The 27,107-nt window shown below is 47.1% G+C and overlaps 1 protein-coding gene across 1 annotated transcript in view; it reads left to right on the forward strand.

Moving 5' to 3' along the window:
* Positions 1–27,107, forward strand: part of USE1 (unconventional SNARE in the ER 1) — a 143,107-nt gene that overhangs the window by 106,209 nt on the left and 9,791 nt on the right. Inside the window, exon 6 of the mRNA XM_063455444.1 lies at positions 2,289–2,319. Within this exon, the coding sequence (XP_063311514.1) occupies positions 2,289–2,319 (31 nt within the window). The remainder of the gene's footprint in view (positions 1–2,288; positions 2,320–27,107) is intronic.

A 27,107-nucleotide genomic window follows, 5' to 3' on the forward strand; every position in this document is an offset into this window, starting at 1 on the left:
CCCACGAACACCAAGAGGCAAGATCAGTTAGGTTTGTTTCGCTGGACCCGTTCAAATAACTGGACTAGGGATTAGCAGCGGGACAATTGTGGTAAGAGTGGACATTTGAGCGACCCACAAGTACGGGACTCTGTCTCCTATTACCTTTATCCCACGACACGCCCGATGACACAGTCTGAAAAGCTTACTCACCACTGTTGATCCAACCAGGACCCTGCTACTTAATCTTCACCCAGCCTGACTGCTACAGGCACAAGCTTAAGACAGTATTCAACCGGTCTGAGACTGTACCCAGACTAACCACTTATAATCTGTTATTCAGCTTACTGTTATTGCCTTGACAATTACGTAGTTTTGTTTTATTTTTATTTTTATTTTTATTGTAACCACACGAGTATTCTAATGTTCAAGCTTAATTTTACCATGACACACAAGCAAAGTTCTTATATGTGCATGTATCTATAGAAAATGTGCAGCATACCCTGCTAACCTAATCACAGACACGATTAAGCCTGTTAGCTAATTGTTCTGCTGTTTTCTATATTCATACAGCATTTGTTTACGGGTGTACAAATCTTGACCCCCAACGAAAATGTGCATCGGTATAGCCTATAGGCCATCACTGTTCAGCTTAATGTTAGACGACAAGTCACAGCTTGGGCTACCTGCTCCTACACCCACGTCACGACATACTCGTGCTAGATTACCGTTAAAACTCTGTTTTAAACACATTTGTTGATTTATGGAGATTTAGTCTATTAAAATCCACTGGAGATTTAGTCGACTAAAACTCAGATAATTATAATAAGAGTAAAACAAAAATGGCTTTTTAGTCAAAAGACTATGACTAAAACTGAATTAAAATTTGTTGCCAAAATTAACACTGGACCATATTTAAGCTCATGCAAAATCCGGACATTGTCCGAAATTTGCATTCTGAATGGTCCCTATACAACAGCAGTTGGTTTAGTCAGTTAAGTACAGGGCCATTTGGTCTTTCGTGAATAGCCCTGTGTGTTATCTCTCTCAACCATCTCCTCCAGCATACCAGTAGTGGGAGGAGGATAGAATGAGTGGCAGGAGACATTGACGGTTATATGCAAATTAGAGTAAAGCCCTATGTAGATACTTAAACCTAACAGTGAAACTTATATTATGGGAAAATTAAAGCCGTCAAGGGTTTCTGTAGACCTCATAATAAACTACACTATTTTCTCTCAAGTCCAGAGAGAATTACACAGTCCTTGCGACACAGCCCTTCTCCCAGCATATCCATTTCAGGAAAGATGCTGAATTAATACGGGCCGCTGCTGCCCAGGAGTGTAACTCAGCGACTAATTTTGTTTACATGTATGTCCCAGTGCCATGCTAGGTCTAGGGAGTCCACACTGTGCTTTGCTGTGAATTCATGATAGTAGCTGCAAGTAGAGGCCGCTGTTTTGGAGTGGGAATTCCACAAGTCCCGTTGCAGTTATATTGGACCTAACCGTGAGATATTGTGTTGTATAGAAGATTCATAAGAATGAAGTGAGGATTAGGGGTAACATTTATGGATTTTGTGATGCATGGTTTCAGTAACATGGTACAATATGTCAAAAGTACACAATTTTAAGATTAAAGATAATTATGAAATCAAATGGAAATACAATCCACTGTTCAGTGAATTGTAAGTTCTAGTAAAGAATGTTGACTAACAGGGGTTTAAAGAAAAACATTGTGTTCCCAAGTGGTATGCAATCTTATGAGCAAATGTTAGAAAATTCCTCAGCGTGTAGGATTGCAGCAAGGATAATTAATTTAGCCGAGTAGGGAAATAAGGGTTGTGTATCCATGACACTAACATTTTATCTGATTACTTTATGATTGACCTGTTTTGATAAGCACACTGAACTAGTGGTTCAGTAAAAGCTTTGGTTTTGGAGTTCTAAAGGTGGGAAATTAGAAATAGTCTATGTCTTAGCCATTCTTTTCTAAAGTGGCGGAGATCCATTTGGTCTGGGCAAATGGCACATTTCCAGCACTATTAAATTCTATGGCTGTCAGTTTGAATGTTAAAACAAATCCGTGCAGCGGAGAAGACGTTAACAGGTTAAAGGCAGTTTACACATGACAAATGTGTTTTTGTTTTGAATTTTGTTTTTCTCATTTGTAGCTTCCTCAGAGCGTAGAAGAGCTGAGTACCCAATGTTCTGTATTTAATTTGTGGAGGAGAAATCGAATTTAATTTGACATTAAATGTTGTTAGAAGAGGGTGAGATTGTGATATATCATTCTGCTTTCTCTTACAGACTCGGGCGATTTCTATCCAAGGAAAAGGAAGTGAGTAGAATTTATATCAAACATTTGCTGCAAATAATGGGAACTATTCCCTGCACAACAATGGTATATCATTGATCTTTCGTACGGCAGCTAACCACGTGTTTCCCTGCAACCTGCTCTAAAAATCTACCGCCTAGAAATGAGACTCACAGTACACAATTAAATAAGATTATTCTGAAGAACGGCATGTTTTCTATATTTGCAGCTTTTGAGAAGTGTGTATTTATATATACACACACACACACACATATATATATATATATATATATATATATATATATATATAATCTTGGCACTCTGCTTGCTGTGATTACATTTCCAGTTTGCCTCCGTGCCATCTCGCATTAGATTTTGTGTGTGTGTGTAAAGGAGCACTCTGTCTTCATTTAGTAAAGTTTACTTCTTACATGCAAAATAACATACTATGATAGTTGAACTTTTTGGACCCTCAGGGCCTTTTTCAAGATCTTCAAAAATGTCAATTTATCACAGAATGTTATTTTGCATACAAGAATTAAACTTTACTAGATGAAGATCTGCGAGTGCCCCCTTTGACCTTGACATATACATATACAGTATCTCCCAAAAGTGAGTACACCCCTCACATTTTTGAAAATGCTTTATTATATATTTTCATGTGACAACACTGAAGAAATGACACTCTGCTACAATGTAAAGTAGTAAGTGTATAGCCTGTATAACAGAGTAAATTTGCTGTCCCCTCAAAATAACTCAACACACAGTCATTAATGTCTAAACCGTTGGCAACAAAAGTGAGTACATCGCTAAGTGGAAATGTCCAAATTGGGCCAATTAGCCATTTTACCTCCCTGGTGTCAAATGACTCATTAATATTGCAAGGTCTCAGGTGTGAATGGGGAGCAGGTGTGTTAAATTTGGTGTTATCGCTCTCACTCTCTCTCGTACTGGTCACTGGAAGTTCACATCTGAAAAAAAGAATTGTTGCTCTACATAAAGATGGCCTAGGCTATAAGAAGATTGCCAAGACCCTGAAAGTGAGCTGCAGCATCGTGGTCAAGACCAAAGAGCAGTTTCACAGGACAGGATCCACTTAGAACAGGCCTCGACATGGTCGACCAAAGAAGTTGAGTGCACGTGCTCAGCGTCATATGCAGAGGTTGTCTTTGGGAAATATACGTATGAGTGCTGCCAGCATTGCTGCAGAGGTTGAAGGGGTGGGTGGTCAACCTGTCAGTGCTCAGACCATCCGCCGCACACTGCATCAAATTTGTCTGCATGGCTGTCATGCCAGAAGGAAGCCTCTTGTAAAGATGTTGCACAAGAATGCCCTCAAACAGTTTGCAGAAGACAAGCAAACTAAGGACATGGATTACTGGAACCATGTCCTGTGGTCCGATGAGACCCAGATAAACTTATTTGGTTCAGATGGTGTCAAGCGTGTGTGGCGGCAACCAGGTGAGGAGTACAAATGCAAGTGTGTCTTGCCTACAGTCAAGCATGGTGGTGGGAGTGTCATGGTCTGGGCCTGCATGAGTGCTGCCAGCACTGGGGAGCTACAGTTCATTGAGTGAGCGATGAATGGCAACATGTACTGTGACATACTGAAGCAGAGCATGATCCCCTCCCTTCGGAGACTGTGACACAGGGCAGTATTCCAACATGGTAAAACCCCAAAACACCTCCAAGACGACCACTGCCTTCCAAGTGGAAGAGGACTCCAGTGGCAACCTGTGACGCTCTGGTGAACTTGAGGGTTAAGGTAGTGCTGGAAAATAATGGTGACCCCACAAAATAGACACTTTCGGCCCAATTTGGACATTTCCACTTAGGGGTGTAATCACTTTTGCCAACAGTTTAGACATTATTGACTGTGTGCTGAATTATTTGGGGCAACAGCAAATTAACACTGTTATACAGGCTGTACACTTACTACTTTACATTGTAGCATAGTGTCATTTCTTCAGTGTTGTCTCATGAAAAGATATAATAAAATATTTATAAAAATGTGAGGGGTGTGCTCCCTATTGTGAGATACTGTATACGGCATTTCAGAATGTTTGTAAACAATAGGCACCAAGATACTTCCGAGTGGCAGAACGCGAGCTTCTTCCACTGACATTCTCCTCACAATAGACAGTCAGATCTGCAGCAGGCTCACAGCAGGGCTTTATGTGTACAAATTCCATCCTGTGTGAACCAACTTGTGACTACAGCGTGAGAAAGCCATGAGGTGCAGAGATCTGAACAGCTCCCTACCTCGCCTACAGAATGGATAGAGACACTGGAGCATTGTCAAGAGGCAGCAGGAAGGGGGATATTGACTCCTGCTGCTTGAAGACACGCCGGTACTATGGCAGATCATGCAATACCAACAACCGCAGGAGTTCCTCCCCCATCCCCCAATCCCCGGGTGAGGAAAAACACAGGCTGTGTCAGGGAGCAGGGGAGGCCACTAACCCTTCTTATACTTATTCAGGCAGCCGGTGTTGCAGAAGGAACAACACTGTGATATACTCCTATCACTGCCAACCATCCTCCCTATACCACCCCTATACAGCCACTGTGAAACACCTTATCACTGCAAGCTATATGATATCCACCTAGCACTGCCAGCCAGCCCCCCCCCCCCCCCCCCAGCACACAGCTGACACTCCAGCATATAAATAAGGGAAGGGCAATGGGTGTACTCCCAACTACAATCCCATGATGCACTGGGCTTCCAAGGCATGATGAGAGTTGTAGTTAGAGATGTAGCTATTGCCCAGCTTTGCCATGAAGTTTACCAGCTGTACCCCTTCAACAACGCAGGGGTCAAACCCAGTGACAGAGGACCCATACTCCCTGCGAACTCACTGACAGTCCTGGCTGAGTGTGGGCTGAGCATGCACTCTCTCTCCCCGGTATCAAACACTCAGAGTGTGAGTGATCTCCGAACACCCCACCCTGCCCTACATACAGCTCACATAGCACTGGACCAGAGAGAGGGGACGCTCCTCCAGTGACACTGACTGCTCGAGCACCCCGGGCCACTCCAAGAGACCACTCCCACCAGCTGACCTGTCCCGTCTACATGCAACTAGTTCTATAAGCAGAGTACAGCTTTCATTGGAGAACGCTTCGGCTTTTGCCACCCGGAAGAATGTCTATTATTGTTGTGACGTCATGGTGAAATTATATATATATATATATATATATATATATCTCAATAAAGGGAGCACTCCAGGACTTCCGTATAGTGGAAAAAAGTATTTACTGTATCAAAAACATGGTACAGATTCTGTGTAAACAAAATCATCTGTACCATGTTTTTGATACAGTAAATACTTTTTTCCACTATACTGAAGTCCTGGAGTGCTCCCTTTATTGATTGATATATATTTGAAACGCGGGATTGCACCTAGGCATTTGATTTACCATAGAGGAATTACAGGAGGGGAGTGCCTTGTTTACCTATTTTTGTGTATATATATATATATATATATATATATATATATATATTTTTTTTTTTAATATTACACATTGACACTCAGTGGTTTGACACAAATTGGATATTTCCCATGCACCCTGAAGAATATTCTTGACCTTATTATTATATAGATATAGTGAGTTCTAGTCCTCATTATGGCATCTGAGGTAGATGTGATGGGCACAGACTGACTTTTTTTCTATTGTTTTTTTGTTTTTTTTTAAAGCAGTTTGCAGAAAAAGAGCGAGACTGCACCCATGGCCTTCTTGCACCATAATCACTGAAATATGTGTGGTGGTTATTGTGCGAAAAAAAAATTAGAGTGAATATTATCAATTCTATGTCTGATTGAATTTTAACAAGTGATGACTAAATTTGCCATGCTAGATATTCTAATTAATATGCCTGACAAATTAAATATTTTGTCTTCCATTGAAAACTTTCCATCTCTGCAACTACAATACATGCACTGTAGTTTCTGTGATAATCCCCTGTCAAGCACATAACGTTTTGCATTGCAATATTGGAATAAATTTTTAAATAAAACGACCGTGTCAGAATCATAAGCAATATGTGCCTTGTGGAATTATTTCCATGTCAAGGCCAAGAGTAGGAAGGGCTAGTGGCAAGTAAACAAACCGTACAGGATTACAAGGCGGAGTGAGATGGTAATTAGTTATTTGTAACTTGAAACATAATGAATTATATAGTCTTATTTTATTTAAAAGCCACCTTTAGATTCGCAAGACTTGAATCATGACTACATGACACTTTCAAGTAAATGAGGACAAATATGCGTACAGGAAACATAGAAACTTAGAATGTGACGGCAGACCAGAACCATTCGGCCCATCTAGTCTGCCCAATTTTCTAAATACTTTCCCTGGCCTTATCGTATAGCTAGGATAGCCTTATGCCTATCCCAAGCATGCTTAAACTCCTTTACTGTGATAACCTCTACCACTTCAGCTGGAAGGCTATTCCATGCATCCACTCGGGGCCGGACTGGGAACTAAAAGCAGCCCTGGAAAAAAATTCAATACCAGCCCAATAATGCGTCGCGCCAGCATAGTGTGCTGATATAGAGGGTGAAAAAATTACTTGAAATTGAAAACTCTTACTCCAATGAAAGAACGCATATAGGGCTTCAAAATAAACAAAAGAGTAGACGTACATATGCATGTAATCAATGTTTCAGTACAACTACTTTGGCCTATTAAGGACATTTTAGTAATGGTACTGAAATGCTGAATGTCTGCAGAATGTTGCACAACTAAAAAAAAATGAAGTAATCTTGTTTATTTTGAAGTTCTATGGGTGCGCTCTTCACTTTGAATATGTTATTGTGCATGAGTATGCAACTAGCAACAAGACAGGGCTAATACGTGCTCATTACATATATATACGTGTGTGTGTGTGTGTGTTACTGTAAGGATCACATACATTTACGTCTATTACCTTTACCTCGTTTAGAGTATCTTGTCTCCAATTGTCTCCTTTTTTTTCTCTTACAGCGACCCTTGTGCATCTTTTACTTCATCCCAGTCCCTGTGTTTCTTTTTACCCTTCTCCAACCTCTGTATTTCTCTTTCCCCCAGCCCCTTTTGTGTTGTTCTTAGCCCCAGCCACTTTGTCTCTTTCTCCCCTTCCAAATCTCATCTTTGTGTCTTTCTAACTCCAGACTCTGTGTGCCTCTTTCTCTTCTCCCGGCCACTCTGTCTCTTTTTCCCCAGCCCAGAGTTGCCTCCCACAAATCTTGTCACTTTGTTCCCCTTCCCTACTGTATGTCTCTTTGTCGTCCCCCCCCCCAACAAACCTTCTGTGTGTCTTTCTCCCCTCTCTTCCCTGTGTCTCTCTTCCCCCTCTCTTCCCTGTGTCTCTCTTCCCCCTCTCCTCCCTGTGTCTCTCTTCCCCCTCTCCTCCCTGTGTCTCTCTCTTCCCCCTCTCCTCCCTGTGTCTCTCTCTTCCCCCTCTCCTCCCAGTGTCTCTCTCTTCCCCCTCTCCTCCCTGTGTCTCTCTCTTCCCCCTCTCCTCCCTGTGTCTCTCTCTTCCCCCTCTCCTCCCTGTGTCTCTCTTCCCCCTCTCCTCCCTGTGTCTCTCTCTTCCCCCTCTCCTCCCTGTGTCTCTCTCTTCCCCCTCTCCTCCCTGTGTCTCTCTTCCCCCTCTCCTCCCTGTGTCTCTCTTCCCCCTCTCCTCCCTGTGTCTCTCTTCCCCCTCTCCTCCCTGTGTCTCTCTTCCCCCTCTCCTCCCTGTGTCTCTCTTCCCCCTCTCCTCCCTGTGTCTCTCTTCCCCCTCTCCTCCCTGTGTCTCTCTTCCCCCTCTCCTCTCTGTGTCTCTCTTCCCCCTCTCCTCCCTGTGTCTCTCTTCCCCCTCTCCTCCCTGTGTCCCTCTTCCCCCTCCCTCCCTGTGTCCCTCTTCCCCCTCTCCTCCCTGTGTCCCTCTTCCCCCTCTCCTCCCTGTGTCTCTCTTCCCCCTCTCCTCCCTGTCTCTCTTCCCCCCTCTCCTCCCTGTGTCTCTTCCCCCCCTCTCCTCCCTGTGTCTCTTCCCCCCCTCTCCTCCCTGTGTCTCTTCCCCCCCTCTCCTCCCTGTGTGTCTCTTCCCCCCCTCTCCTCCCTGTGTCCCTCTTCCCCCTCTCCTCCCTGTGTCCCTCTTCCCCCTCTCCTCCCTGTGTCCCTCTTCCCCCTCTCCTCCCTGTGTCCCTCTTCCCCCTCTCCTCCCTGTGTCCCTCTTCCCCCTCTCCTCCCTGTGTCCCTCTTCCCCCTCTCCTCCCTGTGTCTCTCTTCCCCCTCTCCTCCCTGTGTCTCTCTTCCCCCTCTCCTCCCTGTGTCTCTCTTCCCCCTCTCCTCCCTGTGTCTCTCTTCCCCCTCTCCTCCCTGTGTCCCTCTTCCCCCTCTCCTCCCTGTGTCCCTCTTCCCCCTCTCCTCCCTGTGTCCCTCTTCCCCCTCTCCTCCCTGTGTCTCTCTTCCCCCTCTCCTCCCTGTCTCTCTTCCCCCTCTCCTCCCTGTCTCTCTTCCCCCCCTCTCCTCCCTGTGTCTCTTCCCCCCCTCTCCTCCCTGTGTCTCTTCCCCCCCTCTCCTCCCTGTGTCCCTCTTCCCCCTCTCCTCCCTGTGTCCCTCTTCCCCCTCTCCTCCCTGTGTCCCTCTTCCCCCTCTCCTCCCTGTGTCCCTCTTCCCCCTCTCCTCCCTGTGTCCCTCTTCCCCCTCTCCTCCCTGTGTCCCTCTTCCCCCTCTCCTCCCTGTGTCCCTCTTCCCCCTCTCCTCCCTGTGTCCCTCTTCCCCCTCTCCTCCCTGTCTCTCTTCCCCCCTCTCCTCCCTGTCTCTTCCCCCCCTCTCCTCCCTGTGTCTCTTCCCCCCCCTCTCCTCCCTGTGTCTCTCTTCCCCATCTCCTCCCTGTGTCTCTCTTCCCCATCTCCTCCCTGTGTCTCTCTTCCCCATTTCCTCCCTGTGTCTCTCTTCCCCATCTCCTCCCTGTGTCTCTCTTCCCCATCTCCTCCATGTCTCTCTCTTCCCCATCTCCTCCCTGTGTCTCTCTTCCCCATCTCCTCCCTGTGTCTCTCTCTTACCCCTCTGTCTCTTTCTACCCCCATCCGCTGTGTCCCTGTGTCTTTGTCCCCTTCTCCTTTTTCTCTCTATTACCCCATCTGTCTCTCTATTACCCCTCTTTTTGTGTCCCCCAACCCCTATGCCTCTCTATTACCCCTCTGTCTCTTTGTTCCCCCCTTCCCTGGTGTCTCTCTATTACCCCTCTCTTTGCCCCCCCCCCATCCCCTGTCTCTCTATTACCCCATCTGTCTATGTGTCCCCCCTTGCCCTATGTCTCTCTATTACCCCTCTGTCTCTTTGTGTGTGTGTGTCCCCCCCCTCCCCACCTGGTGTCTCTCTATTACCCCTCAGTATCTGTGTCCCCCCTTCCTCTGTGTTTCTATTACCCCTCAGTCTCTGTGTCCCCCCTTCCCCTGTGTTTCTATTACTCCTCTTTTTGTCCTCCCCTTCCCCTCTTTTTGTTCCCCTCTTTTTGTCCTCCCCCTTCCCATTCCCATTCCCCTTACCCTATTTTCCTGTGTGCCTGCTTACCTTGTCACAGTAGGACTGAGGGAGGGGTTCTCATAATTCCCAGCATGGACACATCACAGAGTAGTGATTACTCTATGATGTGTAGATGCTGGGAATTATGGGAACCGCGAGGGAGCATGGTAGTTGGCTTTGCCCCCTCCCTCAGTCCTCCTGTGCTGACAGCTACACGGCTCTCAGTATCAGTGAGTGTGCCGCCGGATCGCTTAGGCGGCCGCCCGGTACACTCACTGATACTGACAGCAGTACAGCTGTCAGCACAGGAGATGGGGCCGCCGGCCGCAAAGTGAGTAATCACCTCAGAGTGTGCCGCCAGACTGGCCACCCGGCAGCACCAACATGCGGCCTGCGATATTATTAAAATATAGAGAGCAGGGCTCCCTCTCTACATGCAGCCCCCAAGGTGCCGCGGCCCACCGGGAAATTTCCCGGTATCCCGGTGGGCCAGTCCAGCCCTGCATCCACTACCCTCTCAGTAAAGTAATACTTCCCAATATTATTTTTAAACCTTTGCCCCTCTAATTAAAGACTATGTCCTCGTGTTGTGGTAGTTTTTCTTCTCCTTCTTTACTGTGTTGATTCCCTTTATGTATTTAAATGTTTCTATCATATCCCACCTGTCTCATCTTTCCTCCAAGCTATACATGTTAAGATCCTTTAACCATTTCTTGTAAGTTTTATCCGATAATCCATGAACCAGTTTAGTAGCCCTTTTCTGAACTCTCTCTAAAGTATCAATATCCTTCTGGAGATACGGTCTCCAGTACTTCGTACAATACTCCAAGTGAAGTCTCACCAGTGTTCTGTACAATCAGGGCCGGCCTTAGGGGTGTGCGAGCTGTGCGGCCGCACAGGACGCCATGGACCAGGGGGCGCCCTGAGGCCGACACAGCTCACACATTTTTTTTTAACAACTGCGGCGGGGGCGGAGCTTCTCTTGCGGCGGGGCGGAGCTAAAAGCGCCGGATAACTGCTGCAGGGGAAGCAGGAAGGAGTCCCTGCTTCCCCCAACAAATAGTATCCAGGAGCTGCATTGCCTCCACAATGAACTCCATAGGTAACTGTGTGATTGTCAGTGTGACTGTCTGCCTGTGTGACTGTCTGCCTGTGTGACTGTCTGCCTGTGTGACTGTCTGCCTGTGTGACTGTCTGCCTGTGTGACTGTCTGCCTGTGTGACTGTCTGCCTGTGTGACTGTCTGCCTGTGTGTGTGTGTGACTGTCTGCCTGTGTGTGTGTGTGACTGTCTGCCTGTGTGTGTGTGTGACTGTCTGCCTGTGTGTGTGTGTGACTGTCTGCCTGTGTGTGTGTGTGACTGTCTGCCTGTGTGTGTGTGTGACTGTCTGCCTGTGTGTGTGTGTGACTGTCTGCCTGTGTGTGTGTGTGACTGTCTGCCTGTGTGCGTGACTGTCTGCCTGTGTGTGTGTGTGTGTGTGTGTGTGACTGTCTGTGTGTGTGTGACTGTGTGTGTGTGTGTGACTGTGTGTGTGTGTGTGTGTGTGTGTGTGTGTGTGTGTGTGTGAGAGACTGCCTGTGTGTGTGTGTGTGTGACTGTCTCCCTTTGTGTGTTTCTGTCACGTTCACAGTAAATGATGTGGAACACAACTGCAGATTTCTTAGGACTTTGATCTTTTATTAAGACACTTAGATGGAACTGAGACTTCAGTTCCAGAATTACAGGTACTGTTTCTTTAAATAATAAACGGTTTGTTTCATTTAGCAATGACAAGGTTCAGAATTCATTAGAGTCCGTTATTCTTGTTAACAGTTCAAATTATAAGAGATTGTATACATTGGATTCATCAGTAGCAAGACTGGTGTAGTAAAACTTAAATAGTTCTTGTTTTGAGGGATGCTGTAGCAGGCTTGCTGGACAACTTGATAGCAGACTTTAGTATGAAGAATTAAGACTATCTGTAGCAAGACAGGTACAGCTGAACTTGAATAATACTTGATTTGAGGAAAGCTGTAGCAGGCTTGCTGGACAACTTAATAGCAGACTTTAGTATGAAGAAATAAGACTATCTGTAGCAAGACAGGTACAGCTGAACTTGAATAATACTTGAATTGAGGAAAGCTGTAGCAGGCTTGCTGGAAAACTTGATAGCAGACTTTAGTAAGTTGAAATAAAGCTTTAGCATTGTTAGCTCTTAACTCAGAGACTGTAAGTTACTTAACTTCCAGAAGAAGAGGGATTGCGTCCCCAGCTCTCCTCTGAGGCGGTTGCTTCAGTGAATGGTTGCAGAGAGTGCTGACACCTGTCGGTGAAGAGGAGAGAAGTTGGGGACTTGAATATTCCTCCAGTCCGGTCCAGTAGCGAGTGGTCGTCTCAGCGAGGTATGTGAGCCGGTGAGTTTGGCGCGGTACGCGTTTCAATAATCCAGCGTCTATCAGCTGGTGCGGTCGCATTAAATAGCAGACCGCGTCAATGGGGGTGTGGCTAAGCTCCGTCAAACCCGGAAGCATGAGGAGACATCGGGAGGCTTAAGGCCTGACAGTACCCCCACCTTAATGAGCAACCTCAGGGTGCTATCTCAACATGGTTTAGAAGGGTAGCGTCTGTGAAAAGCGGAAATCAATTTGTCAGCATGGATTCCAGAGGAGTTTTCCCAAGTATCTTCATCAATTCCATATCCCTTCCATCTAATGAGGTATTGTAAAGAGCCACGATGAACCCTTGAATCAAGAATTTTCTGAATCTTGTATTCTTCTTCACCCTGGACTAAAACAGGATCAGGAGAAGTAGTTACAGCTCCATGGAAAGGATGAGGATGATGAGTTTTAAGCAAGGATACATGGAAAACAGGATGAATTTTCAAAGTAGATGGAAGCTTCAATTCAACAACATTACAGTTGATTATTGACTTAATTGGAAATGGACCATGAAAAAGGGAACTTAACTTCTTAGATGGCCAATTTATGAAAATGTCCTTTGAGGAAAGCCAGACAAGATCCCCAATCCCATAATCGGGGGAAAAATTTTCTTTAATATCAAAAAAATTTCTTTGAGTGGATGATGCAATTTCCAAAAGTTCATGTAAAAATTTGAATAAGGATGACATGTGAGAGAATTGATTCGAAATAGAAGGGTTAGACGAAAGATTTGTTTGAGCAGGAAACAAGGAGGGATGAAATCCATAGTTGGAGAAAAATGGAGTCATCTTGCTATTAGTATGATAGGAGTTGTTGTATACGAATTCTGCCATGGGCAACCAGGTTATCCAATCATCTTGTAAGTGAGAACAATAACATCGAAGATATTGCTCTAAGCATTGGTTGACTCCTTCAGTTTGTCCATCAGTTTGGGGATGAAATGCGGATGCCAGTTTACGTTGGATATGAAGAGAAGCACATAATGCGTTCCAGAATTTGGAGGTAAACTGAGTCCCTCGGTCTGAAATGATTTCGGCAGGCAGTCCATGAAGTTTTACAATATTGTCAAGAAATAATTTTGAAAGTTCAGAGGATGAGGGTAACATCTTTAAAGGGATAAAATGGGACATTTTCGTGAAGCGGCCCACTACCACTAGAATGGTGGTATGCTGTTGAGAAGGGGGAAGATCCACCAAGAAGTGCATAGAAATGGATTGCCAAGGTTTTCCGAGAATCGGTAGGTTCAATAATTGACTACTTAGGTACTGAGGTCCTTGTTTGGATCTTTGGCAAATTGAACAAGTTTTAACATATGATTTAACGGTTTTGTCTTGATGAGGCCACCAATAATATCTCTTGGACAATTCAAGGGTCTTTTTTATACCTGGATGATCTGCCAGGGTAGAATCATGAATAAAATTGAGCACTTGATTTCTGAAAGCAGGAGGTACGTAAATTCGGTCCTTGAAATAGTAGAGACCGTCTTTCTTCGATAGTTTAACTGATGTAAGAAGATTAAGAGAATCTTTACTGAGTCCTTTTATGTTGTCGAGAAGGGAAGATAAAGTCCCAATGACTGTATGAGGAGGAGGTTCCAGTTCGGTGTCCGAATAACAAGAGGTTATAGCTGGTTCTTTAGTAGTCTGAAAGCTTGGAATATTTTGTAAGCATGTTTTCTTACAATAGTCGGAGTTAAAGGTGAGATAAAAAGGGGACCAAGAAATTTGAGGGTTGTGGTTTCTTAACCAGTTGATCCCTAGTATAATAGGAAAAAAAGGTGATGGGATAACATCAAATATAAGATTTTCAGTATGAGTATGATTGGTGGTTACTTTTAGAGGGATGGTTTCATGAAGTATTGGTCCCGATGAGATGAGGGACCCGTCAATCACTCTAACAGGAACAGAAGTTCTTTTACGAATACAAGGAATTTTATTCTTTGTTACAAAGGCTGAGTCGATGAACACTCCATTTGCACCGGAATCGATGACAGCCTTGGTCATAATTCTTTCATTGTCCCACTGTAATATGAGAATGATAGGGGACATTTGAGTATTTGCTGTAGAGGGGAGTGCACTTAGGATGGAAGAGGCATGAGTCTGCCTACTGCCCTTTATCCGTTTCAATAAAGGGCAATCAGAGACCAAATGAACTTGAGAGGCACAATACATGCAGAGGTTTAATATACGTCGTCAATTTTTCTCTTCAGGAGTGAGGGGACTTCTTATTACCCCTATTTCCATAGGTTCGGTTGGTAAGGATGAGTTGTCAGAAGGCTTTGGAGGATGAAATTATTTTTTCCCAGTTGAAGTTGAGAGAGCCTTTTCGGCCTTTCTTTCTCTAAGCCTTCTGTCAATGCTGATCTATAGATGAATCAGAGCATTCAAAGTATTAGGGAGTTCTATTCTAGATAGTTCATCCTTTACAGCTTCAGATAAGCCGATTCGAAATTGGTTGCGCAATGCGATGTCATTCCATTGCGTTTCTACTGCCCATCTTTTAAACTCAGCAATATAATCTTCAACGGGTCTATGTTTTTGCAGCAAGGTTCTAATTGTTAATTCAGCAGTATTTTGTTTGTATGGATCTTCATAGAGAAGAGACATGGCTTTAAAAAATTCCTCCAGTGAATCTAAGATGGGGTCATCATTGTCCAAAAAGGAATGGGCCCAGGACATAGGTTCACCTCTCAGAAATGAGAACTGAAAAAACCTTAGATCTTTCTGTGGGATAAGATCTAGGTTTTAAAGCAATCAATAATTTGCAGGAATTAAAAAACTCCCTATATTTGGAACGGTCACCATAGAATTTTTCAGGGTTACATACAGCAGGATCGCTAGTTGAGTGCAGAACAGTATGAGGAGTATGCGTTTGTAAGTCTCTGACATAAGTGAGAATTCTTTCATTTGTAACCTGCAGGTCTTGCACACCTTGGTTAAGTGAATCGACTCGTTGATTCAGCAACAATACTTTAGAATCGAAATCTGCTGGTTCCATTACAAAGGCTGGATTATTCTGTCACGTTCACAGTAAATGATGTGGAACACAACTGCAGATTTCTTAGGACTTTGATCTTTTATTAAGACACTTAGATGGAACTGAGACTTCAGTTCCAGAATTACAGGTACTGTTTCTTTAAATAATAAACGGTTTGTTTCATTTAGCAATGACAAGGTTCAGAATTCATTAGAGTCCGTTATTCTTGTTAACAGTTCAAATTATAAGAGATTGTATACATTGGATTTATCAGTAGCAAGACTGGTGTAGTAAAACTTAAATAGTTCTTGTTTTGAGGGATGCTGTAGCAGGCTTGCTGGACAACTTGATAGCAGACTTTAGTATGAAGAATTAAGACTATCTGTAGCAAGACAGGTACAGCTGAACTTGAATAATACTTGATTTGAGGAAAGCTGTAGCAGGCTTGTTGGACAAATTAATAGCAGACTTTAGTATGAAGAAATAAGACTATCTGTAGCAAGACAGGTACAGCTGAACTTGAATAATACTTGAATTGAGGAAAGCTGTAGCAGGCTTGCTGGACAACTTGATAGCAGACTTTAGTATGAAGAAATAAGACTATCTGTAGCAAGACAGGTACAGCTGAACTTGAATAATACTTGAATTGAGGAAAGCTGTAGCAGGCTTGCTGGACAACTTGATAGCAGACTTTAGTATGAAGAAATAAGACTATCTGTAGCAAGACAGGTACAGCTGAACTTGAATAATACTTGATTTGAGGAAATCTGTAGCAGGCTTGTTGGACAACTTAATAGCAGACTTTAGTATGAAGAAATAAGACTATCTGTAGCAAGACAGGTACAGCTGAACTTGAATAATACTTGAATTGAGGAAAGCTGTAGCAGGCTTGCTGGAAAACTTGATAGCAGACTTTAGTAAGTTGAAATAAAGCTTTAGCATTGTTAGCTCTTAACTCAGAGACTGTAAGTTACTTAACTTCCAGAAGAAGAGGGATTGCGTCCCCAGCTCTCCTCTGAGGCGGTTGCTTCAGTGAATGGTTGCAGAGAGTGCTGACACCTGTCGGTGAAGAGGAGAGAAGTTGGGGACTTGAATATTCCTCCAGTCCGGTCCAGTAGCGAGTGGTCGTCTCAGTGAGGTATGTGAGCCGGTGAGTTTGGCGCGGTACGCGTTTCAATAATCCAGCGTCTATCAGCTCGTGCGGTTGCATTAAATAGCAGACCGCGTCAATGGGGGTGTGGCTAAGCTCCGTCAAACCCGGAAGCATGAGGAGACATCGGGAGGCTTAAGGCCTGACAGTTTCTCTGTGTGTATGACTGCCTGTGTGTGTGTGTCTGTGTTTATGAGTGCCGGCCTGTGTGTGTGACTGCGTGTGTGTGTGACTGCGTGTGTGTGTGACTGCGTGTGTGTGTGACTGTCTGCCTGTGTGTGTGTGTGTGTGACTGTCTGCCTGTGTGTGTGTGTGACTGTCTGCCTGTGTGTGTGTGTGACTGTCTGCCTGTGTGTGTGTGTGACTGTCTGCCTGTGTGTGTGTGTGACTGTCTGCCTGTGTGTGTGTGTGTGTGTGACTGTCTGCCTGTGTGTGTGTGTGTGTGTGTGTGACTGTCTGCCTGTGTGTGTGTGTGTGTGACTGTCTGCCTGTGTGTGTGTGACTGTCTGCCTGTGTGTGTGTGTGACTGTCTGCCTGTGTGTGTGTGTGTGACGGGCTGCCTGTGTGTGTGTGTGTGACGGGCTGCCTGTGTGTGTGTGTGTGACGGGCTGCCTGTGTGTGTGTGTGACGGGCTGCCTGTGTGTGTGTGTGACGGGCTGCCTTTGTGTGTATGTGACTGTCTCCCTGTGTGTGTTTCTCTGTGTGTATGACTGCCTGTGTGTGTGACTGTGTTTATGAGTGCCGGCCTGTGTGTGTGTGTGTGTGACTGTGTGTGTGTGTGTGTGTGTGTGACTGTTTGCCTGTGTGTGTGTGTGTGTGTGTGTGACTGTCTGCCTGTGTGTGTGTGTGTGTGTGTGTGTGTGTGACTGTCTGCCTGTGTGTGTGTGTATGACTGTCTGCCTGTGTGTGTGTGTGTGTATGACTGTCTGCCTGTGTGTGTATGACTGTCTGTGTGTGTGTGTATGACTGTCTGCCTGTGTGTGTGTGTATGACTGTCTGCCTGTGTGTGTCTGTATGACTGTCTGCCTGTGTGTGTGTGTGACTGTCTGCCTGTGTGTGTGTGTGACTGTCTGCCTGTGTGTGTATGACTGTCTGCCTGTGTGTGTATGACTGTCTGCCTGTGTGTGTGTGACTGTCTGCCTGTGTGTGTGTGACTGTCTCCCTGTGTGTGTTTCTCTGTGTGTATGACTGCCTGTGTGTGTGACTGTGTTTATGAGTGCCGGCCTGTGTGTGTGTGTGTGTGTGACTGCGGGTGTGTGTGTGTGTGTGTGTGTGTGTGACTGTTTGCCTGTGTGTGTGTGTGTGACTGTCTGCCTCTGTGTGTGTGTGTGTGTGTGTGTGTGTGACTGTCTGCCTGTGTGTGTGTGTGTATGACTGTCTGCCTGTGTGTGTGTATGACTGTCTGCCTGTGTGTGTGTATGACTGTCTGTGTGTGTGTGTATGACTGTCTGCCTGTGTGTGTGTGTGTATGACTGTCTGCCTGTGTGTGTCTGTATGACTGTCTGCCTGTGTGTGTCTGTATGACTGTCTGCCTGTGTGTGTCTGTATGACTGTCTGCCTGTGTGTGTGTGTGACTGTCTGCCTGTGTGTGTATGACTGTCTGCCTGTGTGTGTATGACTGTCTGCCTGTGTGTGTATGACTGTCTGCCTGTGTGTGTGTATGACTGTCTGCCTGTGTGTGTGTATGACTGTCTGCCTGTGTGTGTGTATGACTGTCTGCCTGTGTGTGTCTGTATGACTGTCTGCCTGTGTGTGTGTGACTGTCTGCCTGTGTGTGTGTGACTGTCTGCCTGTGTGTGTATGACTGTCTGCCTGTTTGTGTATGACTGTCTGCCTGTGTGTGTATGACTGTCTGCCTGTGTGTGTATGACTGTCTGCCTGTGTGTGTGTATGACTGTCTGCCTGTGTGTATGACTGTCTGCCTGTGTGTGTGTATGACTGTCTGCCTGTGTGTGTGTATGACTGTCTGCCTGTGTGTATGACTGTCTGCCTGTGTTTGTGTCTGCCTGTGTGTGTGTGTGTGACTGCCTCTGTGTGTGTGTGTATGACTGTCTGTCTGCCTGTGTGTGTGTGTGTGTGTGTGTGTGTGTGTGACTGTCTGCCTGTGTGTGTCTCTGTGTGTATGACTGTCTGCCTGTGTGTGTATGACTGCCTGTGTGTGTGTGTATGACTGCCTGTGTGTGTGTGTATGACTGCCTGTGTGTGTGTGTATGACTGCCTGTGTGTGTGTGACTGTCTGCCTGTGTGTGTGTGACTGTCTGCCTGTGTGTGTGACTGTCTGCCTGTGTGTGTGTGACTGTCTCCCTGTGTGTGTTTCTCTGTGTGTATGACTGCCGGCCTGTGTGTGTGTGTGTGACTGCGGGTGTGTGTGTGTGACTGCATGTGTGCGTGTGTGTGACTGCGTGTGTGTGTGTGTGTGTGTGTGACTGTTTGCCTGTGTGTGTGTGACTGTCTGCCTCTGTGTGTGTGTGTGTGTATGACTGTCTGCCTGTGTGTGTGTCTGTATGACTGTCTGCCTGTGTGTGTGTGTGTGTGTGTGTGTGTGACTGTCTGCCTGTGTGTGTGTGTGTGTGTATGACTGTCTGCCTGTGTGTATGACTGTCTGCCTGTGTGTATAACTGTCTGCCTGTGTGTATAACTGTCTGCCTGTGTGTATAACTGTCTGCCTGTGTGTATAACTGTCTGCCTGTGTGTGTATGACTGTCTGCCTGTGTGTGTATGACTGTCTGCCTGTGTGTGTGTATGACTGTCTGCCTGTGTGTGTGTATGACTGCCTGCCTGTGTGTGTGTATGACTGTCTGCCTGTGTGTGTATGACTGTCTGCCTGTGTGTGTGACTGCCTCTGTGTGTGTGTGTGTGTGACTGCCTCTGTGTGTGTGTGTGTGTGTGTGTGTGTGTGTGTGTGTGTGTGTGTGTGACTGCCTCTGTGTGTGTGTGTGTGTGTGTGTGTGTGTGACTGCCTCTGTGTGTGTGTGTGTGTGTGTGACTGCCTCTGTGTGTGTGTGTGTGTGTGTGTGACTGCCTCTGTGTGTGTGTGTGTGTGTGTGTGTGTGTGTGTGTGACTGCCTGTGTGTGTGTTTATGACTGTCTGCCTGTGTGTGTGTGTGTGTGTGTGTGTGTGTGTGTTTATGACTGTCTGCCTGTGTGTGTGTGTGTGTCTGTCTGTCTGCCTGTGTGTCTCTGTGTGTATGACTGCCTGTGTGTGTGTGTGTATGACTGCCTGTGTGTGTGTGTGACTGTCTGCCTGTGTGTGTGTGTGACTGTCTGCCTGTGTGTGTGTGTATGACTGCCTGTGTGTGTGTATGACTGTCTGGCTGTGTATGTGTGACTGCCTGTGTGTGTGTGTGTGTGTGACTGTCTGCCTGTGTGTGTGTGTGTGACTGTCTGCCTGTGTGTGTGTGTGTGTGACTGTCTGCCTGTGTGTGTGTGTGTGACTGTCTGCCTGTGTGTGTGTGTGTGACTGTCTGCCTGTGTGTGTGTGTGTGTGTGTGACTGTCTGCCTGTGTGTGTGTGTATGACTGTCTGCCTGTGTGTGTGTGTATGACTGTCTGCCTGTGTGTGTATGACTGTCTGCCTGTGTGTGTATGACTGTCTGCCTGTGTGTGTATGACTGTCTGCCTGTGTGTGTATGACTGTCTGCCTGTGTGTGTATTACTGTCTGCCTGTGTGTGTATGACTGTCTGCCTGTGTGTGTATGACTGTCTGCCTGTGTGTGTGTATGACTGTCTGCCTGTGTGTGTGTATGACTGTCTGCCTGTGTGTGTGTATGACTGTATGCCTGTGTTTGTGTCTGCCTCTGTGTGTGTGTGTGTGTGTATGACTGTCTGTGTGTGTGTGTGTGTGTGTGTGTGTGTGTGTGACTGCCTGTGTGTCTCTGTGTGTATGACTGTCTGCCTGTGTGTGTCTCTGTGTGTATGACTGTCTGCCTGTGTGTGTGTGACTGCCTGTGTGTGTGTATGACTGCCTGTGTGTGTGTATGACTGCCTGTGTGTGTGTATGACTGCCTGTGTGTGTGTATGACTGCCTGTGTGTGTGTGTGACTGTCTGCCTGTGTGTGTGTGACTGTCTGTGTGTGTGTGACTGTCTGCCTGTGTGTGTGTGACTGTCTCCCTGTGTGTGTGTGACTGTCTCCCTGTGTGTGTTTCTCTGTGTGTATGACTGCCTGTGTGTGTGACTGTGTTTATGAGTGCCGGCCTGTGTGTGTGTGACTGCGTGTGTGTGTGTGTGTGTGACTGTCTGCCTGTGTGTGTGTGTGTGTGTGTGTGTGTGTGTGTGACTGTCTGCCTGTGTGTGTGTGTGTGACTGTCTGCCTCTGTGTGTGTGTGTGTGTGTGTGTATGACTGTCTGCCTGTGTGTGTGTGTATGACTGTCTGCCTGTGTGTGTGTGTGTGTGTGACTGTCTGCCTGTGTGTATAACTGTCTGCCTGTGTGTATGACTGTCTGCCTGTGTGTGTATGACTGTCTGCCTGTGTGTGTGTGTGTGTGTGTGTGTGTGTGTGTGACTGTCTGCCTGTGTGTATAACTGTCTGCCTGTGTGTGTATGACTGTCTGCCTGTGTGTGTATGACTGTCTGCCTGTGTGTATGACTGTCTGCCTGTGTGTTTGTGTCTGCCTGTGTGTGTGACTGCCTCTGTGTGTGTGTGTGTGTGACTGCCTCTGTGTGTGTGTGTGTGTGACTGCCTCTGTCTGCCTGTGTGTGTGTGTGTGTGTGTGTCTGTCTGCCTGTGTGTCTCTGTGTGTATGACTGTCTGCCTGTGTGTGTATGACTGCCTGTGTGTGTGTGTGTGTGTGACTGTCTGCCTGTGTGTGTGTGTGTGACTGTCTGCCTGTGTGTGTGTGTGTGTGTGTGTGTGTGTGTGTGTGTGTGTGTGTGTGACTGTCTGCCTGTGTGTGTGTGTATGACTGCCTGTGTGTGTATGACTGTCTGCCTGTGTGTGTGTGTGTGTGTGTGTGTGTGTGTGTGTGTGTGTGTGTGTGTGTGTATATGACTGTCTGCCTGTGTGTGTGTGTGTGTGTGTGTATGACTGTCTGCCTGTGTGTTTGTATGACTGTCTGCCTGTGTGTTTGTATGACTGTCTGCTGTGTGTGTGGATGACTGTCTGCCTCTGTGTGTGTGTGTGTGTGTGTGTCTGCCTGTGTGTCTGCCTGTGTGTATGACTGTCTGCCTGTGTGTGTATGACTGCCTGTGTGTGTGTGTGTGTGTGTGTGTGTGTGTGTGGCTGTCTGCCTGTGTGTGTTTGACTGTCTGCCTGTGTGTTTGTATGACTGTCTGCCTGTGTGTTTGTATGACTGTCTGCTGTGTGTGTGGATGACTGTCTGCCTCTGTGTGTGTGGATGACTGCCTCTGTGTGTGTGACTGCCTCTGTGTGTCTGTGTGTATGACTGTCTGCCTGTGTGTGTGTGACTGTCTGCCTTTTTGTGTCTGTGTGTGTGTGTGTGTGCGTGACTGTGTGTCTGTGTGTGTGTGTGTATGACTTTGTGTCTGTGTGTGTGTGTATGACTGTCTGCCTGTGTGTGTGTTACTGTCTGCCTGTGTGTGTGTGTGTGTATGACTGTCTGCCTGTGTGTGTGTGTGTGTGTGTGACTGTCTGCCTGTGTGTGTGTGTGTGTGTATGACTGTCTGCCTGTGTGTATGACTGTCTGCCTGTGTGTATGACTGTCTGCCTGTGTGTGTATGACTGTCTGCCTGTGTGTGTATGACTGTCTGCCTGTGTGTGTATGACTGTCTGCCTGTGTGTGTAGGACTGTCTGCCTGTGTGTGTATGACTGTCTGCCTGTGTGTGTATGACTGTCTGTGTGTGTGTGTGTGTGTGTGTGTGTGTGTGACTGTCTGCCTGTGTGTGTGTGTGTGTGTGTGTTTATGACTGTGTGTGTGTTTATGACTGTGTGTGTATGACTGTCTGCCTGTGTGTGTGTGTGTGTGTGTGTGTGACTGTCTGCCTGTGTGTGTGTGTGTGTGTGACTGTCTGCCTGTGTGTGTGTGTGTGTGTGACTGTCTGCCTGTGTGTGTGTGTGTGTGACTGTCTGCCTGTGTGTGTGTGTGTGACTGTCTGCCTGTGTGTGTGTGTGTGACTGTCTGCCTGTGTGTGTGTGACTGTCTGCGTGTGTGTGTGTGTGACTGTCTGCCTGTGTGTGTGTGTGTGACTGTCTGCCTGTGTGTGTGTGTGTGTGACTGTCTGCCTGTGTGTGTGTGTGTGTGTGACTGTCTGCCTGTGTGTGTGTGTATGACTGTCTGCCTGTGTGTGACTGTCTGCGTGTGTGTGTGTGTTTATGACTGTGTGTATGACTGTCTGCCTGTGTGTGTGTGTGTGACTGTCTGCGTGTGTGTGTGTGTATGACTGTCTGCCTGTGTGTGTGTGTGTGTGTGACTGTCTGCGTGTGTGTGTGTGTGTGTGTGTGACTGTCTGCCTGTGTGTGTGTGTGTGTGACTGTCTGCCTGTGTGTGTGTGTGTGTGACTGTCTGCCTGTGTGTGTGTGTGTGTGACTGTCTGCCTGTGTGTGTGTGTGTGTGACTGTCTGCCTGTGTGTGTGACTGTCTGCGTGTGTGTGTGTGTGTGACTGTCTGCCTGTGTGTGTGTGTGTGTGACTGTCTGCCTGTGTGTGTGTGTGTGTGTGTGTGACTGTCTGCCTGTGTATGACTGTCTGCCTGTGTATGACTGTCTGCCTGTGTGTGACTGTCTGCGTGTGTGTGTGTGTGACTGTCTGCCTGTGTGTGTGTGTGTGTGTGTTTATGACTGTGTGTGTATGACTGTCTGCCTGTGTGTGTGTGTGTGACTGTCTGCCTGTGTGTGTGTGTGTGTGTGACTGTCTGCCTGTGTGTGTGTATGTCTGCCTGTGTGTGTGTGACTGTCTCCCTGTGTGTGTTTCTCTGTGTGTATGACTGCCTGTGTGTGTGACTGTGTTTATGAGTGCCGGCCTGTGTGTGTGTGTTTGACTGCGTGTGTGACTGCGTGTGTGTGACTGCGTGTGTGTGTGACTGTCTGCCTGCGTGTGTGTGTGACTGTCTGCCTGCGTGTGTGACTGTTTGCCTGTGTGTGTGTGTGTGACTGTTTGCCTGTGTGTGTGTGTGTGACTGTTTGCCTGTGTGTGTCTGTATGACTGTGTGACTGTCTGCCTGTGTGTGTGTGTGTGTGTATGACTGTCTGCCTGTGTGTGTATGACTGTCTGCCTGTGTGTGTGACTGCCTCTGTGTGTGTGTGTGACTGCCTCTGTGTGTGTGTGTGTGTGTGTGTGTGTGACTGCCTCTGTGTGTGTGTGTGTGTGTGTGTGTGTGTGTGTGTGACTGCCTCTGTGTGTGTGTGTGTGTGTGTGTGTGTGCTTATGACTGTCTGCCTGTGTGTGTGTGTGTGTGACTGTCTGCCTGTGTGTCTCTGTGTGTATGACTGTCTGCCTGTGTGTGTATGACTGTCTGCCTGTGTGTGTATGACTGCCTGTGTGTGTGTGTGACTGTCTGCCTGTGTGTGTGTGTGTGTATGACTGCCTGTGTGTGTGTATGACTGCCTGTGTGTGTGTATGACTGTCTGCCTGTGTGTGTGTATGACTGTCTGCCTGTGTGTGTGTGTGTGTGTATGACTGTCTGCCTGTGTGTTTGTATGACTGTCTGCTGTGTGTGTGTGTGTGTGTGTGTGTGTGTGTGTGTGTGTGTGTGTGTGTGTGTGTGTGTGTGTGTGTTGTATGACTGTCTGCCTGTGTGTATGACTGTCTGCTGTGTGTGTGGATGACTGTCTGCCTCTGTGTGTGTGTGTGTGACTGCCTCTGTGTGTGTGACTGCCTCTGTGTGTATGACTGTCTGCCTGTGTGTGTGTGACTGTCTGCCTTTTTGTGTCTGTGTGTGTGTGTGTGACTGTGTGTCTGTGTGTGTGTGTGTATGACTGTCTGTCTGCCTGTGTGTGTGTGTGTGTGTGTGTGTGACTGTCTGCCTGTGTGTGTGTGTGTGTGTGTGTATGACTGTGTGTGTGTGTGTGTGTGACTGTCTGCGTGTGTGTGTGTGTGTGTGTGACTGTCTGTGTGTGTGTGTGTGTGTGTGTGTGTGTGTATGACTGTCTGCCTGTGTGTGTGTGTGTGTATGACTGTCTGCCTGTGTGTGTGTGTGTGTATGACTGTCTGTGTGTGTGTGTGTGTGTGTGTATGACTGTCTGCCTGTGTGTGTATGACTGTCTGCCTGTGTGTGTATGACTGTCTGCCTGTGTGTGTGTTTATGACTGTGTGTGTGTGTGTATGACTGTCTGCCTGTGTGTGTGTGTGTGTGTGACTGTCTGCCTGTGTGTGTGTGTGTTTATGTGTGTGTGTGTGTGTGTGACTGTCTGCGTGTGTGTGTGTGACTGTCTGCGTGTGTGTGTGTGACTGTCTGCGTGTGTGTGTGTGTGTGACTGTCTGCGTGTGTGTGTGTGTGTGTGTGTGTGTGTGTGTGACTGTCTGCCTGTGTGTGTGTGACTGTCTGCCTGTGTGTGTATGACTGTCTGCCTGTGTGTGTTCATGACTGTCTGCCTGTGTGTGTGTGTGTGTGTGTGACTGCCTCTGTGTGTGTGTGTGTGTGTGTGTGACTGCCTCTGTGTGTGTGTGACTGCCTCTGTGTGTGTGTGTGTGACTGCCTCTGTGTGTGTGTGACTGCCTCTGTGTGTGTGTGTGACTGCCTGTGTGTGTGTGTGTGACTGCCTGTGTGTGTGTGTGTGACTGCCTGTGTGTGTGTGTGACTGCCTCTGTGTGTGTGTGTGTGTGTGTGTGTGTGTGTGTGTGTGACTGCCTCTGTGTGTGTATGAATGTCTGCCTCTGTGTGTGTATGAATGTCTGCCTCTGTGTGTGTATGACTGTCTGCCTCTGTGTGTATGACTGTCTGCCTGTGTGTGTTCATGACTGGCTGCCTGTGTGTGTTCATGACTGTCTGTGTGTGTGTGTGTGACTGCCTCTGTGTGTGTGTGTGTGTGTGTGTGACTGCCTGTGTGTGTGTGTGTGTGTGTGTGTGTGTGTGACTGCCTGTGTGTGTGTGTGTGTGTGTGTGTGTGTGTGTGACTGCCTCTGTGTGTGTGTGTGTGTATGACTGTCTGCCTGTGTGTGTGTGTGTGTGTATGACTGTCTGCCTGTGTGTGTGTGTATGACTGTCTGCCTGTGTGTGTATGACTGTCTGCCTGTGTGTGTGTGTGTGTATGACTGTCTGCCTGTGTGTGTGTGTGTGACTGTCTGCCTGTGTGTGTGTGACTGTCTGCCTGTGTGTGTGTGACTGTCTCCCTGTGTGTGTTTCTCTGTGTGTATGACTGCCTGTGTGTGTGACTGTGTTTATGAGTGCCGGCCTGTGTGTGTGTGTTTGACTGCGTGTGTGACTGCGTGTGTGACTGCGTGTGTGTGTGACTGTCTGCCTGCGTGTGTGTGTGACTGTCTGCCTGCGTGTGTGACTGTTTGCCTGTGTGTGTGTGTGTGTGACTGTTTGCCTGTGTGTGTGTGTGTTACTGTTTGCCTGTGTGTGTCTGTATGACTGTGTGACTGTCTGCCTGTGTGTGTGTGTGTGTATGACTGTCTGCCTGTGTGTGTATGACTGTCTGCCTGTGTGTGTGACTGCCTCTGTGTGTGTGTGTGACTGCCTCTGTGTGTGTGTGTGTGTGTGTGTGTGTGTGTGTGACTGCCTCTGTGTGTGTGTGTGTGTGTGTGTGTGTGACTGCCTCTGTGTGTGTGTGTGTGTGTGTGTGTGTGCTTATGACTGTCTGCCTGTGTGTGTGTGTGTGTGTGTGTGACTGTCTGCCTGTGTGTCTCTGTGTGTATGACTGTCTGCCTGTGTGTGTATGACTGTCTGCCTGTGTGTGTATGACTGCCTGTGTGTGTGTGTGACTGTCTGCCTGTGTGTGTGTGTGTGTGTGTGTGTGTGTATGACTGCCTGTGTGTGTATGACTGCCTGTGTGTGTGTATGACTGTCTGCCTGTGTGTGTGTATGACTGTCTGCCTGTGTGTGTGTATGACTGTCTGCCTGTGTGTGTGTGTGTATGACTGTCTGCCTGTGTGTTTGTATGACTGTCTGCTGTGTGTGTGTGTGTGTGTGTGTGTGTGTGTGTGTTTGTATGACTGTCTGCCTGTGTGTTTGTATGACTGTCTGCCTCTGTGTGTGTGTGTGTGTGTGTGACTGCCTCTGTGTGTGTGACTGCCTCTGTGTGTATGACTGTCTGCCTGTGTGTGTGTGACTGTCTGCCTTTTTGTGTCTGTGTGTGTGTGTGTGACTGTGTGTCTGTGTGTGTGTGTGTGTATGACTGTCTGTCTGCCTGTGTGTGTGTGTGTGTGTGTGACTGTCTGCCTGTGTGTGTGTGTGTGTGTATGACTGTGTGTGTGTGTGTGTGTGTGTGTGTGACTGTCTGCGTGTGTGTGTGACTGTCTGCCTGTGTGTGTGTGTGTGTGTGTGTGTGTGTATGACTGTCTGCCTGTGTGTGTGTGTGTATGACTGTCTGCCTGTGTGTGTGTGTGTGTGTATGACTGTCTGTGTGTGTGTGTGTGTGTGTGTATGACTGTCTGCCTGTGTGTGTATGACTGCCTGTGTGTGTATGACTGTCTGCCTGTGTGTGTGTTTATGACTGTGTGTGTGTGTGTATGACTGTCTGCCTGTGTGTGTGTGTGTGTGTGTGTGTGTGACTGTCTGCCTGTGTGTGTGTGTGTGTGTGTGTTTATGCCTGTGTGTGTTTATGCCTGTGTGTGTGTGTGTGTGTGTGTGTGACTGTCTGCGTGTGTGTGTGTGACTGTCTGCGTGTGTGTGTGTGTGACTGTCTGCGTGTGTGTGTGTGTGTGTGTGTGTGACTG

This window comes from Pelobates fuscus, chromosome 5 (genome assembly GCF_036172605.1).
Source record: "Pelobates fuscus isolate aPelFus1 chromosome 5, aPelFus1.pri, whole genome shotgun sequence".
NCBI classification, from domain to species: domain Eukaryota; kingdom Metazoa; phylum Chordata; class Amphibia; order Anura; family Pelobatidae; genus Pelobates; species Pelobates fuscus.